The sequence below is a fragment of the Zychaea mexicana genome (assembly GCF_025766255.1).
Source record: "Zychaea mexicana strain RSA 1403 chromosome Unknown BDB00scaffold_14, whole genome shotgun sequence".
In the NCBI taxonomy this organism is placed as follows: Eukaryota; Fungi; Mucoromycota; class Mucoromycetes; order Mucorales; family Lichtheimiaceae; genus Zychaea; species Zychaea mexicana.
In genome coordinates this window covers 1-17,182 of record NW_026516677.1, presented here as the reverse complement: position 1 = coordinate 17,182, position 17,182 = coordinate 1, and the positions used below count along the sequence as shown (strand labels likewise).

Genomic DNA, 17,182 nt, shown 5'->3' with positions numbered 1-17,182 from the left:
CTCTTTTTTACTCTTCTTTTCTGCATTATGCGCAAAAGGACTTCTTATACTGTTTGCATAGGTTGTAGAAAGTGTAATTGATACTTTTTAATGTGGGGAGACAAGCACAACAGCGATATGTGAGCGCGGTCTCGACCATCATCATCATCGCCGTATTGTTGGTATTAAGATTAAGTATACTTCCGGCGTTTGACCCAGAAGACTAATACTATTATATATACTTAGAGAAGATTCTGCAGGTTCCGGCTATGATGCATCCCGTTTATAATCGCCAATGTTTCATTTTTTTTATGCTTTAAACGTCCGCTTTGTATTGCTACGCCTATGCGCCTATGCGTCTATGCGACTTCATTGTTTAAAAATACCTCTTTATCTGTTTCTTCCCCGGACATATTGCGGCTGTATGCCTCAATGTATCTGCCCTACCGGTCACTTGGGTCACAAAATGTACAGCCAAATTTTCTGGCAGAGTCACCTGTGCATTATCGACTAGTAACTAGCAAAGAAACCAAATACGGCACGCAATTCTTTTGGCTGAGAACGATCCTGGCTTCGAATCCGGCATAAAGTTCAGTGTTTCGAATTTATACAGCTTCAGCCAAAAACCGGCAAAAGCGGCCAACTTTGATGGCTGATAACTTTTTTTTTCACATACAAAATAGGTAAACCCGAGTCTACTAACTATTCTAAAGATGCTAAAGAATGCTATTTAAATAACAAATAAGCAAATTATCAATTTATTGATCTTTTATTAGAGCTCACTTTTTGGCGATTTATATAACGCGCTAGTATACGATTTGGTGCCTGATAGAGATTGCTCGGATGCTGAGCAAATAATCATACTACTTTGTTATAAATCACTGAACATTGGCCAACTATCGTAATAACACGCGTCATACCATGAGGATATGTATATGTTTACAATTATCAAAGAGAAACTTGATCATTTGTATGTGAGATGGGAATGTATCATCAACAAGCCTACTTCTATTATGCAAGAAATCCTCTCACGTTCTCCACATTCTGTGATAAAAAAAATAAAGTTTCTGACTTTTTTCGCATGAATTGAATTCCACGGAAGCAATAAAAGCCTTTCTCAAGGTTTTCTCTCCTGCCTAAACTACTTCCGTGGAGACATGAAAACCCGTGCATCTAATCAGAGCTAAAGAACTCGAGAAAACAAGGTTTTTTTAAAAATGAAGCTAATAATGAACCTATAAGATGTCAGCTTTGTTAACGGTTAAATGGGTCACCACGAGAGCATGATTGCACCGATACTACGTACTGTATACGCGGACAACAAGATGCTCCTGTTGCACTCTGCTTCGGGAAAAACATGAAGCTTCTTTGTTAATGTAAATCTAAATGGCTGCATAGCAAGTATCACATAAACCATCAGTTGACTCTTTTTACACGCTCAATTGCTAAGCTATAAATGCAAATGAAGCAGCTGATCAATTTGAAAAGCTTTTTCAATTCTCTTCTTTAAGTTCCATTACAACGTAGAATCGTCAACCTCTTTGAAAAAATATGGTACAGACAGTCGACCAACGAGCAGTGAACACAGTCCGTGTACTTGCAGCCGATATGACCCGCGCTGCTAACTCTGGCCATCCTGGTAAGCGATAATATCTTTCAAATGCATACCCATTTTCTTTGTGATGTTGAAACAAGATACCGTTTTCTAATTTGATGCCAACATTGCTATTCGCAATACATGTGTGTAGGAGGACCCATGGGTGGAGCACTAATGGGCCATGTACTCTTCAGCAAATTCCTGAACGTCAGCCCTCGGAACACCAAGTTCATAAACCGCGATCGTTTCGTGTTATCGAACGGTCATTGCAGTGCCCTGCAATACATTCTATTGCATCTCCTGGGTTATGATTTGTCAATGCAAGACTTGAAAAATTTTCGACAGCTCGGTAGCAAGTACGTTCTTCGAGAATAATTCTAACATGATATGGTAGCTTGTAAATAAGGGAGGATGTTATAAATACCTTTTTATTTGTCTAGGACACCTGGGCACCCTGAAGCTACAGAGACACCAGGTCTTGAGGTGACAACGGGTCCGCTTGGTCAAGGTATTTCATCAGAGCAGTCCTCTTTTTAATTCGTTGAGCACCATGGGCTGGGTATACTAACACCAGCTCGAAACATGCAGGTATCTCGAACGCTGTGGGACTCGCAGCAGCGCAGGCACACTTGGAAGCTGTATACAATAGACCAGATTACGAGATATTCAACAACTATACCTATGTCATTCTTGGTGATGGATGTCTAATGGAAGGTGTTGCGTTGGAAGCTGTTTCATTGGCAGGGTACGTATAACAAGTTATACATTTATTTCACCCGAAAATGACAATGTTTTGCTCTGTTTATACTTAAAAATTAATAATAACGGTACTCAAATAGTCATTGGAAGCTGGGCAAACTGATCTGCTTGTATGACGCCAATAACATTACGATTGATGGCGAACTCAAGGTCCAATTCAGCGAGGATGCCATGTTGCGATTAGAAGCTTGTGGATGGCATATCTTGGTGGTAGAGGATGGAAATAACGATCTAGAGGCTGTTGAAAAAGCAATCGAAGAAGCGAAGGCTGTGAAGGATAAGCCAACCATGATCAAAATCAAGACAACTATCGGTAACAGAAATATTCATATGGATTATCGCTGGGGTATACGATTCACATATATATATTAAGAGTGAGCTTAACAATTACTCAATGTATGATCAATTTAAAGGCTTTGGATCCCTCATACAAAACGAGCCCAAAGTGCACGGAGCTCCTCTTTCAGGTAAGTTTAAGCAAAGTCAGCTTCTTTTCTTCAATGTTAAGATATATCCTAATCGGTTTTCAGGCTTACAACATACCGACTAAATACCTTTTTTCATTAGTCGACGATATCAAGCAGCTGAAGGAGAAATTCGGATTCAATCCCGACGAAACCTTTGTTGTTCCTCAAGAGGTATGTAATATCACTCGTATTTTATAGGTCTTTTTTACTGTTTGTATAGAGGGATCACTTACGAGTATGATAATTTCTCCATAGGTGCGCGACTTGTACGATGCTAGATTAAAACAGCTTGAGGAACAGGAAAAATCGTGGAACGCATTGTTCGACAGCTATAGCAAAAGATTCCCCACAGAGGCCGCAGAAATCCAACGACGTTTCAGCGGTGCCATGCCAGAAGGATGGCATGAGGTGCTACCGACATTTTCGCCCAATGATCCGGCCATGCCAACCCGCAAAGCATCCGAAATTGTCCTCAATGCATTGTCCGACGTTATTCCTGATATCATGTGTGGTTCTGCCGATGTCACTCCGTCAAATTTGACACGTTGGAAGACAGCTACCACCTTTCAGCATGTAAGAATTGGACCCCTATTTATATCTTTTGATGATCGCTAATCCCTTTCACTTGTCCTTTTACTCATCATGTATCAGCCCTCAACCGAACTAGGAGATTTCTCCGGTCGCTACATATTATACGGCGTGCGTGAACATGCGATGTTTGCTATCATGAATGGAATGGCTTGTTATGGCGGGATCGTTCCATTGGGTGGAACATATCTTCAATTCATGACGTAAAGTATTTAGAAATTGTATATTTATTGCTTTCAAACGTTCTCAATTTGTATTTTTTGGAATGCTTCTTTCAACATGTAGATATGGCTGGGGTTCTATTCGCCTCGCAGCATTGATGGAAAAGCGAGCCATCTACATTATGACGCACGACTCGATCGGTCTGGGTGAAGATGGTCCTACTCACCAGCCAATTGAGAGCTTGGCCTTAACCCGCAGTACACCAAACCTGCTAACGTTCCGACCATCTGATGCCAACGAAGTCTGTGGTTCTTATTGGGCTGCCATGAACGAACTCCATCGCCCTTCGGTGCTATCGCTGTCCCGCCATGCATTGCCCAACCTCAAAGGCTCATCGGCTGAAGGAACTCGTAAAGGAGCCTATATACTCGAAGATCAAGAAAACGCTCAGGTCATTCTACTTGGCACTGGTTCTGAAACGTCCATTGCAGTGGAAGCGGCCAAGACTTTGGGCGACGAGGGTATAGCCACACGCGTTGTTTCCATGCCATGCACCGAGCTGTACGATGAACAGTCGGACGAGTATAAAAAATCAGTCTTTACGCCAGGTGTTCCAGTCATTTCGATTGAAGCCTTGGGAACTTGGGGCTGGGAACGGTATGCTCACGTACGCGTCGGTATGCGCAATCGCTTTGGGGCTTCGGCACCGTATAAACAGTTGTACGAAAAATTCAATATCACCGCCGATGCGCTCGTCAAGAAAGCAAAGCTCGCTATAAACCATTTCAACAAGATTGGTTATGTACCTGACCTTAACTTGGATCTCTAAATCAGAAACCAAAAAATCAATAAATAAATAGTTGCTGGGAAAAGGGAGAGCCGCTCTCGGTAAACCATAATGTACAATGTGCAACTTTAGCGGTTGCTTAGTAATTGAAGCGCAATGCATTATGCGCTGTGTAACAGCAGCTATGTAGGCCGCCTTTTTCCATTTAAAGCAAGCACATCCATTCATCATTATCACGTGGCCAAAGACATTTATGGTAAACAGATCGAGTAATGTGTTGTTCGCTGCATTATAACTACTCTCATAAAGAACTTTTATTGATTAGGCCAAACAATACGCGTAAGCTTTTAAACAAATTTAGTTATAAGATTGCTTCGATATTACTTATATAAAGGGTAAATTTTGAGAGGATCAAACAGAAATTATACCAACGAGAACCCTTATTCTCCCTTAAAAGTATCATGGCACCTCTACAACGTGAACTTGGCAAAGGATCCGGAGCTTTTATTAACCCGCTTGGTCTTGGATGCATGGGGTAGGTAAAATGTGATGTAAAGTATTGCTGTCATTATCTATGTAAGAGTGGTAACTGAGCGTGCATATTTATGGTGTAACCGTTAGCGCGCATGCTAAATCATACTGATGGTTGTTGTATTCACATGTACACAAATAGAATGACCGAATTTTACGGCGACACGTTTGATGAGGAAACAAACATGGCCGTTCTGGATCGTGCGTTGGAACTTGGATGTACCTTTTGGGACACGGCCGACATGTATGCGGCTGGTGACAATGAACGCTTATAAGGAAAATACTTTGCCGAGAGAGGAAATCGCGTAAAAGTGTTCCTGGGGACAAAATTTGGTGTCATCCGTGATGAAAAGACCAAGCAGTTCTTGGGATTATCGGGAAAACCAGAGTATGTTCACCAAGCATGTAATGCCAGTCTCAAACGTCTTGGTGTAGACACTATCGATTTGTTCTACATGCACCGCCGTGATCCTACAACGTAAGCAGTAGTTCTTGTTCATTCGTCGACTTTTTTTTAAAGCCGCAGCCTTTTATTTTTTTCGTGTTACAAGCGCTCCACTAAAGTCTTTTGCAAAATATGATGATTCAGTCCTATCGAAGAGACTGTCAAGGCCATGGCAGAGTTGGTGAAGGAAGGCAAGGTGCGGTATTTGGGACTGTCGGGTGTTGATGCGGATCTCCTTCGACGTGCACACAAAGTGCATCCAATCGCCGTCATTCAGGAAGAATATTCTCCTTGGATCCTGGATATTGAAAAGAATGGCCTGCTTGATGCTGCTAGAGACCTTGGGGTGTCTGTTGTAGCTTAGTAAGTGCGATAGGCTTATTTTTTTTTAGCTATCATACATATTAGCTTGACGATTATTGCAATCTAACACAAAACAAACAACTTTGGTAAACACCAAAATTAGTTCTCCCCTTGGATTGGGCTTCTTGACTGAAGCGATCAAGTCTCCCGACGAGCTCGTGAATACGGATTTCCGAAAGACAAACTCTCGCTTTTCCCCCGAGAACTTTGCAAAGAATTTGGAACTTGTAAACAAGATCAAGAGCCTTGCAGATAAGAAGGGCGTGCTTCCATCAGAATTTGTTTTGCCTTGGATGCTTGCTCAAGAAAATGAAATCATCGTTATCCCCGGTACCAAGAAAATCAACTGCTTGGAGCAAAATGTCAACGCTGGTCAGGTTAAGCTCTCAGCCCAGGAGGTTACAGAACTACGCATAATTGTGGACGCTACAACACCTGCAAAATGATCGCTTCAATGTGTCTATTATATCCCCTTACTTGAATGTGCCAATTATTGTGCAGTTGTAGTTGATACGTTTCTATGATATATAAACTCATAGTAGAGCATGACATATGCTGTTTCCTTTTTACATAGCTCACTTTATTATGTAGTACATAATCAATGGGCGTTGTCAATTGAATGCCATATATAATACACGGATTGATCTCTCTGCAGGCTATTAACATAACTCGATATATACACGACCTCTAGTGTCATACTATACTCATTAGCTTAAAAGCAGACATTATACAGTACTTCAGAACAATGCCTGCTCTCGATTCTTGCAAAAGCCCGCTGTCCGCGTCTTTTTCTAGGGAATCCCATCATATTGCAAAAAGCAGGGACTTACTGTAGAAAATGGCGAGCACAGAGCATGAGAGGAAAGCAAATAATCGTAGGGCATAAACTGGTGCGCTTACGCATATACTCATGATGGTACATTTCATCCCTCTTATCCAAGATCATCCATCGATTGAGCGCTTTGATTTTCAAAGTATCATATTGTTAAACGAAAATATAGAGGTTAGTACAATACAATGTGTGCATACAAAGTCACCTTCTTATGATATTCGTATGCTTCTTCCAAATGTAGTGCGAACATCAACATCCTTGCCAGACGCTTCCTAATATCTAAGCATGCGCCTTGAGCATAGAGATAAATACGTAATTAAGGGTGATCGGCTATATTTATGTATGTTTTGAAAACGAGTAAACGGATCCAGGTATTCAGTTTCATTATGTTCGTTAATATTCTATCACAAGCAGCTTCATTCAAAGGACTGTCACTATACGAGTAAACAGCCTTTTGTCGCATCACGTACGAAAAATTGCCTACGGACAGCATCCAGAAACGAGTTTGTTAGGATTTATGAGCTGTCCGGTTCGTTGGCCCACCAAAAATTATCATGGCGACCTCCTCAACTCCATGTGGAAGTATCGACCACTCTTCTACAAAAAACCTTGCTATGTATTCGGTAGTCATGTGCTGTATACGCTTGATCACTGAAAACAAAAGGAAATGATGGCTTATATGTTAGCTGCTTTGGGTATGATTCTCGCAAAGAGTATCCCCGTCAAATTTGTTGTCAACAGCAACCGAGAATTTTTTTTTCCTTTTTTTTGAACAAACGCCCTAAGCCTCCTCCCAACGTTGTTACCTGGATTATGAAAAAAACATAAAGCACCCCACTCCCCTTCTCCCAACCAAAGCTTGCAATCAATATCGAAATCCCCAAGCCCAATGAACAAATATTTACTGTAAAAAACAAGGTTTCTTTTTATTGACAATGAAAATGAAGCTAGTTTCTATCCATCCAAGATTTTTGTCCAGGGGAGGTGAAAAAAAAATCTGCCAATAGAGAAAAATAAAATGAAATCAGCCTTTCTGTTTTCCCTTTCCCCGTCCATATTTCCTGAGAGAGGAATCCCCACAAAAGAGAGAGAGAACCGCACAAGAAAAGAAAACTCAGTGTAACTATGAACTCAAAAAAGATTGAAAATAAAATTCATTGCACCTGGTCCTCCAGAACGGAGGACAACTGATGGTGCTCGAAAAATATTTGCTATCATCACCGTTTTCTTTTCTTGCCTCTCTCTTTCTACCTCCCACGACTGCTAAATAAAGCAACACCACACACAATCTATATAGCCGATACATACCTGAATGGAAAGAGACTGAAATACAATCGAGAAGAAAGAAAGGGAAAGAAAAAGGACCAAACATTCGCCTTTTGTTTTATAGACAAAATGATTATGCGGTCACGTTTTATGGAAATGCTCTCCGACTAAAAAAAAAAAAAATTGACGGGGACGGGAGTTGATTTTATCCGGTGTCAACGCGTCTTATTCCTCGTCACGCGAAGAGGAAGGTCGGCCAAGCAATCTGAATGTTGCTATTTTAACCCCAAAAACATAGAGTAATTAGCAAAGGTGAACGACACACACACACACACACACACACACGCCGCTTGTCATTATTTTCTTACATTGATGGATCTCTGCCTTGGTGCGCGAAACACCTTCCCGATCCGTATAGTCGTTATAACGAAGGCTTCCTTCCACATAGACGAGGTCACTAAAAACAAACAATCCCCATACATCGTGTCAGCTCTATATAAAAGAAAGCGGCAAGCAATGGTCCCACTTTTCCCTTTCTCCTCTTGTCTTATTACCCTTTCTTGACCTTTTCAGGAAGCCAGTCTGCCGCGGTCCAAGACGTGATACGGTGCCATTGTGTTCGCTTAACCAGGTTACCTGATAATCAACCCAATATTTTAATACAGAGGATACTCTCTATCTCTTTGTGTGTTTCTTCTTTCTCTCTCCCAGCCATCATAAGCTTTCTGCTTGAACAGGTTACCTTCTTTGTCAGGTCGGGTTTCAGAAGTTGCTACAGTATAGTTGACAACACGACGATCTTGTGCAAATTCAGTCACTGTGGGATCTGCACCAACGCGTCCAATGAGTTGAACCTTGTTCACTACAATCCCATATGAATTAGTCAACGCCTTTTTTTTTGATAGTATTCTCTTTAAAAAAGGCAACCAAAAAAAAAAGATCAAATCGATTGGATCCCCCAGTGAAAGAACTTACAGTCCAAACGAGCACTTGACGACGAAAATGCCTAAAGAATGTGCGCAACACAAGAGTGAGAATTTCAAGAGAGAGGGAGAGAGTTAAAGCTGCTTTCAAGCATAACTATTTACCCTAGCAAATTTTGTGGAAATGGAGACGGGTCGAAATAAAGAAGCCATGAGGACGTAAGATAGGGTAGAGTGAAAGGAAAAGAAAATATAAAGAGGGGCGCCTGAAGGGCAAAATCGCCCTTGAAAGAGACGCCACTCCGCTAGGAAATTCATTGTTTGCTGTTGTTGCTTGCTTTTGGTTGGATGGGGGGTTTTTATAATAGTATAAAAAAAAGTTATGTATATTATGCTAAAAAGCGAATACTTTACTGTACAGAAGGTCAAGTAGTAGACGGAGAGCTATAAATAGAGATTATGAAATGAAAAGGCAAAGGTACTAGTAGGTTGATACGGTAAACAACAAAACCAAAAAGGGGGCTTATGCTAATTATGCAGCACAAGGCGATGAAAATGAAGATGGTTTGTTGCTGCTGTTGTTGCTGCTACCAGTATGGACCGGTCCTCGGTATACTGCCCGTTGATTGGAAAACTGTGATCGTGCCATATGGTCAAACAAATCAAAAATGTCTTGTTCCTTTTCTTCTTCTTCCAGAATGCGCGGTGAAGGGGGAGGTGAAGGCATCATTCCTGTTGGACTCCTGCTACGCGGACGGATCTGTGCATCTTGGTTATCCAGTCGTCGTCCTTCCATCTTGTCCACCTTGCTGAACAGGTCAGACATGAACATGTTGCGTTCCTTGGTGGCTGTCATCTGGAATCGCTGCTTGGAAAAACGTGGTCTGTGCAGCGACTTGACCAATGTATCCATCATACCAGACATTTCTCTAAAACGTTCGTCCGGTGTCTTCTTTGTCCATTCCTAGATTACAAGGCATCATTAATGAAAAAAAAGTTCACATTTCAATTAAAAAAAAAGGAAAAGACTGGATTATTTAAATTGCTATTTACCTGATCAGCCATTCGTCCGCGATCCATGCGATCAAATAAACCATGCATTGACGCCGTGTGCATCTTTTTCTGTAACCGCGAGTCTACTGACACACGCTGGTTGTCAAATGACCTAGACGCTGTGTGACATATCTGGACAACCAACTCCCTCAGCATAGCATCTTTCGGTTTTGCTGCTGTTGGTAACGTGGCGCGTTGGTCGTTCATGCGGCCTAATGCAAGTCGGTCGACGATCTTGCCTATCGAGGCAGCTGCCAGTTCATTGGCTTGGCGCTCGGTCATCTCCACGCGTTGGTTGTTCAGACGTGGCGCTACCTGGCTCAGACGGTCAATGGCTGTGAACAAATTGTCCAGATCCAACTGTGTCTTTTCTGATACGTAAGGTGGCGGTGGTGGTACGTTCAAGAAATCATCATCGTCGTCTTCGTCTTCTTCTTCTTCGTCGCGTGTATGATAAGCAGGCGGTGCGTTGCACTTTTCGTAGCCAAGGCAATAGACGGCATCCATTAACTGATCCATTTCTTTCCAAAGATCTGTTAATTCTGCATCGTCGTTATGGTTTATTGCTGCAGCATGAGTCGGCTGTTGTTGTTGCAGTTGCTCGCGTGCACGAAATGCTGATACTTTTTCGCGTAGACGCTGGTATACATTCGGGTTGCTGCTGTTGTTGTTGTTTCCAAGAAGGTCGAATTCTTCTTCATCTTCGTTGTCATAGTTGCTGCTGTTGTCAGTGTGACCACAAGTCAATTCAAGCACACGGTAAACGTTGCACAGCAACGCAGCCAAGGCATAGCACAAGTGATACTCCTTGCTCCGGTCAAGGAGTGAAAACACTTGCTGCTGAGAATGCAATACCCGGCGAACGTCTGACATGGTCATCATATCCAGTAGGGGCGAAGACTCGCTGCGCACCATAGGACTTGTGGCTACTGCTGCTGGTGAGCCGCTTAATTGGCTTATCCGTTTAGTACTGTGCGCGATCGATCCCAGCAACTGACTATTGGGCATGAGCGCAGAATCCGATTTGCGGCGAACGCTTCCATCATACGTGGGTGGTGGTTGATCGGCTGTTGTGGTTGGAGTAGGCAGTGTCACGACAATGCACTTTAGCATTGAATCAAGTGCAATAAGGCAATCCTGCTTGACTGATTGTAACGATCGAATGACCTGATATGCAAACATGACGTAAAATAAATAAATACAAGTTCAAAAAAAAACGGCAGTGTGCATTGTTGAGGAAGAAGAAAAAGTGATACCTCTTCAGAGACGGCATGGGTTTCGACAGGTCTGTCAAACTTGGAATAGTACTATGAAAAGATGGGTGCATGTGTGAGTTTGTCTTTGCTGTCAACCAAAGAATACAAGAAGTGGTCGGTTGTTGTCGGTGTGACACAGCCTAAACAACTCAATAACAACAACGAACCTGGTCACACATGGGGTTGTAATGAAGAAGTTGGATTGCTTGGATGATACAAGAAGAAAAGAAGTAGGGAAGATTATATAAATTTAAAGTATATATATATGTATATATATATATATATATTTGAGTGTATACATTATACGAAGGGTTGGGGGGTGTGGGCCCATCACAGCCGTCCCATCCAATTCATGCAGATCAATGTGCTCCTTCAATCCCATCCACCCGGGACATGGCCTGGCTGCTGGCTGGCTGACAGGCTGCTGCTGAATAATAATTATCTCCTTTTCGTTTTTTAACTGGCCCCGTCTCTCACTCAAACAGTAGATCCACCCCACCCTCCTTTCTTTTCTTCCCGGGATAGGAAGTTATTCGCTCCCGAGAAACATATTTACCATTTACTGCTACGTTACTGTATCTCTGCACTCAGCCTTCAAGGAGAGGCCAAGCAGAGAGAGAAGACTTATCCAGAAAGAGAGAGACACACACACAGAGAGTGTGCTGATTATCTGTGGATAAGGAGAAAATCCTCTCTCAACAAGGGTTGATTGCGCTCTGATTTCTAAAGATTACAACGCACTGCTCCTTCTTACGTTCTCATGCAATCAACATGAAAAACTGTTTGAACTCCTCTTCTCTTTCCCCCCCCTTCCAAACCTTTGGCTCAGATTGTTCCTCGAGGGGGGGGGGACACTTGTCTGAAGAAGAAGGAGAGCAATGTTTCAGTGAATAGTCAAAAAAAAAAAGAACTGACATCATTCCAATACCATATATCTGACCATATATAGAGAGAAATGGACACCCATGTATGCTAAGCGGAATTGTTTTTCGTAAAATCAAATATCGCCACCCAACCCACTGTTATCAAGAGTTTTCCGTTTTATTGTTTTCAATGATTACATAGAGTGTAGTCATACTATTAAACTACTACTACTACTACTTGATACGCCGATCGACACGAGAAGTCATATGAACATAAATATACAGCGTGGTGGTTTGACAGATCCTCTTTAATCATCAGCACTTGGATCTGAAACAAACTATCAATAAACAACGTGTGACCCGCGATGCATTTACATGCGCAAGAGAAAATATATACGCTTGCCATGCCAATGAACCGGGAACATGCTAGTAGTAATAGTAGTTCTACTCTGTACAGTACATAGACATACGGGAAACCCCCCTATTACAGTAGCAACTACCTATTTCATCAAAGACATATCGAGTTAGTTAATATGTTTACACAATGTGTTATCTCGGAACCCCCCCCACCCCCAATAAGAATTATAATGTATGCAAAAGGGTTAACGTGCATCCATTTCGTATATCAAGTTTACGGATGAAATAAAGGACAGGACATGGAGAGGAAGCGAGCACAATAAGAAAATGATCAGACGTAAAAAAGAAGGAAAGGAAGAAAGAAAGAAAAACCCTTTGGGAACACACAAAAAATAAGGAACTTTGCGTGCATGTAGTCGTAAAGCGGGAGTTTCTGATGCTGTGCATACATCTCGGGATTTGATACAGTAGATAGGAAGAGGAGAAATCGAGGGAGGAGTTGTATAGTACTGTAGTGAAGGAACAATATAACACACACTCACTTTTCATTATTATAAGCATGCTAGTACATACAGACATTTATGCTCGTTGTGCTAATATGCTTTGCTTCAATGTGTTCTTTTTTTACTCAATCAAACACGGAGTTGACATATTCATTGTTTCGTTGTTATTTAGTGTTGCTCATGGATATAACAGCTAAATAAAGACATTTGCGACAACAGCTCCCGTATACTGTACTGTAGTAGATTGATGGGCACGAGTTTATTCTTTCTCACTCATATATGTATGTGTGTATGTGTGCTTCGTTTTAATTTATCACGTTGACAGAATTCATCACTCTGTTGTTTCCTGTCATGTGCTGCTTGTGGGTACGTGAGCATGAATCTGACAGGCTCTCGTAAATTTACTCTTTTTGGAACAACTTTATGTGTAGAGCATGGTACTTGCATATTTGGGTGCATGCACGACATACACACACACAACCCTTTTAGTATTATGCTGATATGTATGTGTGTGCTATTCTCTCGCTTTCGCTTTCTTTTTTCGCATTGGATGCATCATTTCTTTCCCTTTTCTGCCTACATCTTCCCACGTTTTCGCTTCAAGTTACATTTCTCGCTTAAATGAGATACCATGCATGTACATTAATCTTGAAATATATATTATAAGAAGAATATGTGTTACAAAGAGAGTTGTTCGGCATGTATACTGTTCGTTTTTCAGTTTTTTTTTTTTTTGTTTCTCAGATGTGGGGGGGGGGTTAGAGAAGCATATGAAAGTAGGAGCGTTCGCGTCAGGAGAGAGGTAGAAGCTGAAAGGAGGAAAACACAGGTTGTGAGGAGCAGAGATATATATACTAGTGTGAGATGTGGCAGTAGTACAATAATAGTCAAGTTGGTGAGATTATCTGTTCTTTTTGGCAGCATTGCCCGTCTCCCGTTCGGATTTGGCAGACTTCTTCATGACAAAGTAATGAGCAATCTGGAGGCCGATGATACCTTTTTTTTTTCCAATTACACAGAACATGTTAGATTTCCGTACTCTATTTGTTTTGAGATTTAAGAAATATATAAAGTAGAATCTTACCGGTGATCGCCAGCACAATGATAAAGTGAGCAGCAGCAATGTTCTTTAATGCAGCAACCACCTCCTCTGTTTCTCCAGCAGCCGCAACGATCACTTCCAAGCCTAATGATCCGCTGTTAGTCCATATAATCACATCAATAGAAAACAGCCGCGAATGAACAACGTCCTCATACCTGGTCGCACAGATGTAGCGTGTGTGGACAATCCAAACAGCATCAAAACTGCATATCATACACAACAAAGAAAAGCCGGTCGAGGTAAATCAATCATTGAGATGTATTGTAGCGCCTCCTTTCCTTCACCCTCCATCACATATAAATGATACTTTACCCAATGATGCACCATCAAACAAGATATTGCCTTCAGTGAAATGAGCAAGACCAGCCGAGAAACCAATAGCACCAATAATGAGGTTGACAAATGGAATATATTTGAGAATGTTGGGTGCTTGCGTTTGCGTCGTGTAGTACAGCTGAGGAAATTTGGATCAAAAATTATAAGTTCTTTGTCTCCTATAGATGTGTACTCTCCCGCACTTACGCATATACACACGCACTAACGCTACTAGTACCATCACTACTGCCACTACCAAAACATATTGACAACATGAAGAAACACCTCGCCCATGTATAATAAGAAGAAAAAAAAAACTTACAATGGCTCGAGGAATTGCACTGGGATGGTCAGCAGGGTTGGCCCACAAGAGATAATAATCAAATGCCCAATCAGACCAATATGTCTACAAATGTTGAGAAGAAATTTGGGGTTTAATTTTGCATTTCGTGTGGATTTTTAATTGCAAATACAGTTGAAAAAGCAAAAGAGTGAATCACCCGGCCGAGAAATGCAACGTATATAAAAAAAATACCACAAGCAAAACTGCTTGGCTAAAGAAAATAAAACTTACTCCGTATGCAAAGAAGCATGAGCACAAGATCAGTGCTACTTTGACCGTTTGCATTTGTTCTGCTGCTAACATGATTTTGTAATTCTCGAACCGAAAAAGCGCGGGGAGGAGGGTTGGTGAAAATGAGAAAACTCGTGGGGGGAGATCACGCTCATTGAAATAGACTGGCTTTCATCCACCGCTGCTTAACAACCTAAACCCCACGCTAAACGAAATGCGCATAAAACGCAACAGATATGAAAAAGTCCAATCGAATATGTTTTTCTCCATCATCTCTTGTTGGATATTCTTCTTAAAAAAGACGACTGCCGGTAAGGCTATGCAAGCTGGTCATATAATAGCTCACTAGCACACATTTTATTTTACTTTAAAAATTGTGAAAAGCAGAGAGGGAACCAAACTTTAAGGTTTCTCGGAGATCGCACACGGATATCGTCTTGTTCCCACTTTTATTATCCACCTAAACCTTATCTTGGGGAGATATCATCATTATCGGAAGAAAATGAACTTTTTTGTGTCTCTGTGTCATATACACAACGACAAGAAATTAAGAAAGGATAAGCTATCATGACTGTTCTCCCTCAATCATTCAAAACAATGGTTAAGGCGCGATTGAGTAATAACCTAGTAATTAGCAAAATAGTATTGATGCGATAGCATACAAAAAAAAAGTATTGATGCGATAGGCTCTAATGCACGCGTTACTCCAACTATCGGCGAGCCAACAACGGTAACCTCGTCCTAGGAATATGGTTCCGCAATAAAAAGTTATACTGAGCTAAAATTTGCGGTGCCCCAGTATTCTGATACGGCCGCAAACCGCAAATTCGCGCCGCAAATTATGCGTGTACGGCTAATCGGTTTTCCGCTTATGCAGAAAGTGGCTGAGTGTGCCTGAATAACTTTTCACATTTCTAATTATTGAATTCTTCAAACACACGTCAAAAGCGCAAGCAAACAACAACAATGCATAGAGTCTCGGACAAGGCGATCTAAGCTCTCCAGGGTCTCGAGAACTCTAGCTACGGTGACTACCAATGATAGCACAACTCCATTTGCATCCCGTCAGTCCCAATCGGCGAACGTTGATGTTCCTCCTTCGGAATGGGAAACTGATGATGAAAGAGGACGAAGCCGGTAATCTGCCAAGTCGTCAGACGGCGGCTTCCAAATGTGCAGCTCGCTGGGCCAGCCTTTTTCCTGAATTACTCAAGGCCTACAAAGAAGGCTATAAGCAAGCACCGGTTCCAGAGGCCGCTCGAGCCTATCGACGGAAGGATCTGTGGTTGCGGCGCTGAGAAGAAGGGCAACAACAATGTTGCTTGTATTTTTAAGTGTGGTAGGCATTAGTTTTGCTTTTTCTTCTCTTAGAAACAAACAATCAAATAAGTATGATCGTCTGTTTAGGCATTCGACAGTACAACATCTCGAGTACTGCAAAGTATGCCCTGGCTATTCTTTGTCCCTTGTTTTGATGCGCCGTCATATGTTTCCTTTGACACCAAAAGAGCCCGGCCACGCAGTGCACGTGAAATTGATGACAACTTGCATTACATTTGCCGCGTGTCGATTCATAGCATTGCTAAATGGGCCGAAGCAGATCTTGAGCAAGAGGTACTACTTCTAATTAGACAGATTTTGCGTCTATCATTTTAAACCTGCTCTGTTCTATATTTAGGTTCCTGCTTCGTTCAAGCGTCGCATAAACGATGCACTTTCTGTTTTTGGCAGAATACTTCTCAGCTTGAAAAAGCAGTTGAGAGAGCAACACGGCATTCAGAACAATGATTGTCCCGGTTGCAGATACGTGGTACTGGTTCAAATACATTTGTTGTTTCGGGTTTAGATATAAAACATTTAAACATGTCTATTCCAGTTCTTCCTATTGCTTACAGAATCATATATTTCTCCTTCCTCTTCTTTTTGATCTTGTACCCATATATTTATGTGCTCTATAATATTTGGTAGAGCCATGCCAAGACCGTAGCATTGGACGGTAACTTCCAGCTGCGACGCTTTGCACATATCAAAGATGTAGACGGCGTGGAATTTGAAGGAGAAGATGAGGTCAACACCATCTGGGTCAACGAAACTGACCTCATCCCTTATAATGAATCGGTAAGGTGTTTATTCCTACCATTATTCAACAGTGTCTAGAGCGCTCATACCTTTACATATATGATAAGGCCAAGGATGGGTGCGCATCCTTCAGCGCGCTTGAAAAACAGGGCGGCTCAACGAAGGGTCTCGATCAAACCGGTGCCTTTGCGTGCACCTGTGGACACCATGGCTACCCTATTGCTATAGTCGATATGCCTAGCAAAGGCGAACGGTTAGTTTACTGTTGAGTTGTATTTGAACTGCTATATATGTTTACTCATCTATGTACATGTAGTTACACGTATGTTCTTAGCGTTTTGAAGAAAGTTACAGAAACTGAACTATATGGAAACGACATAC

At 41.7% G+C, this 17,182-nt stretch overlaps 6 protein-coding genes across 6 annotated transcripts; 3 read left to right on the top strand and 3 right to left on the bottom strand.

Moving 5' to 3' along the window:
* Window positions 1-1,501: 1,501 nt before the first annotated feature.
* On the top strand, window positions 1,502-4,429 carry BDB00DRAFT_971392 (transketolase). Its single transcript, XM_053129855.1, has 10 exons — window positions 1,502-1,618; window positions 1,728-1,932; window positions 2,017-2,084; window positions 2,165-2,321; window positions 2,416-2,648; window positions 2,749-2,802; window positions 2,903-2,973; window positions 3,058-3,375; window positions 3,454-3,593; window positions 3,676-4,429. The coding sequence occupies exons 1-10, from the start codon at window positions 1,531-1,533 to the stop codon at window positions 4,379-4,381; spliced, it is 2,040 nt and encodes a 679-aa protein (XP_052982637.1). The 5' UTR covers window positions 1,502-1,530; the 3' UTR covers window positions 4,382-4,429.
* A 371-nt stretch (window positions 4,430-4,800) lies between these two features.
* Window positions 4,801-6,124, top strand: BDB00DRAFT_892135 (putative oxidoreductase; the record flags this gene model as incomplete). Its single annotated transcript, XM_053128485.1, has 5 exons — window positions 4,801-4,874; window positions 5,013-5,125; window positions 5,147-5,348; window positions 5,460-5,678; window positions 5,782-6,124. 5 exons carry the CDS (start codon window positions 4,801-4,803, stop codon window positions 6,122-6,124), a joined length of 951 nt encoding a protein of 316 aa, XP_052982636.1.
* A 1,877-nt stretch (window positions 6,125-8,001) lies between these two features.
* Window positions 8,002-8,912, bottom strand: BDB00DRAFT_869316 (uncharacterized protein; the record flags this gene model as incomplete). Its single annotated transcript, XM_053126587.1, has 6 exons — window positions 8,002-8,051; window positions 8,145-8,233; window positions 8,331-8,412; window positions 8,519-8,638; window positions 8,752-8,782; window positions 8,865-8,912. 6 exons carry the CDS (start codon window positions 8,910-8,912, stop codon window positions 8,002-8,004), a joined length of 420 nt encoding a protein of 139 aa, XP_052982635.1.
* On the bottom strand, window positions 8,761-9,865 carry BDB00DRAFT_808586 (uncharacterized protein). The gene is made up of 2 exons (XM_053122421.1): window positions 9,753-9,865; window positions 8,761-9,663 (listed from the first exon to the last, which is right to left on the bottom strand). Exons 1-2 carry the CDS (start codon window positions 9,813-9,815, stop codon window positions 9,232-9,234), a joined length of 495 nt encoding a protein of 164 aa, XP_052982634.1. The 5' UTR covers window positions 9,816-9,865; the 3' UTR covers window positions 8,761-9,231.
* Window positions 9,866-13,308: 3,443 nt separating this feature from the next.
* BDB00DRAFT_808584 (ER membrane protein SH3) lies at window positions 13,309-14,937 on the bottom strand. Its single transcript, XM_053122420.1, has 6 exons — window positions 14,723-14,937; window positions 14,471-14,554; window positions 14,146-14,287; window positions 13,989-14,036; window positions 13,816-13,917; window positions 13,309-13,727 (listed from the first exon to the last, which is right to left on the bottom strand). Exons 1-6 carry the CDS (start codon window positions 14,792-14,794, stop codon window positions 13,633-13,635), a joined length of 543 nt encoding a protein of 180 aa, XP_052982633.1. The 5' UTR covers window positions 14,795-14,937; the 3' UTR covers window positions 13,309-13,632.
* An 822-nt stretch (window positions 14,938-15,759) lies between these two features.
* Window positions 15,760-17,070, top strand: BDB00DRAFT_869313 (uncharacterized protein; the record flags this gene model as incomplete). The annotated part of the gene is made up of 5 exons (XM_053126586.1): window positions 15,760-15,966; window positions 16,130-16,336; window positions 16,401-16,532; window positions 16,691-16,840; window positions 16,909-17,070. The coding sequence occupies 5 exons, from the start codon at window positions 15,760-15,762 to the stop codon at window positions 17,068-17,070; spliced, it is 858 nt and encodes a 285-aa protein (XP_052982632.1).
* Window positions 17,071-17,182: the final 112 nt, after the last annotated feature.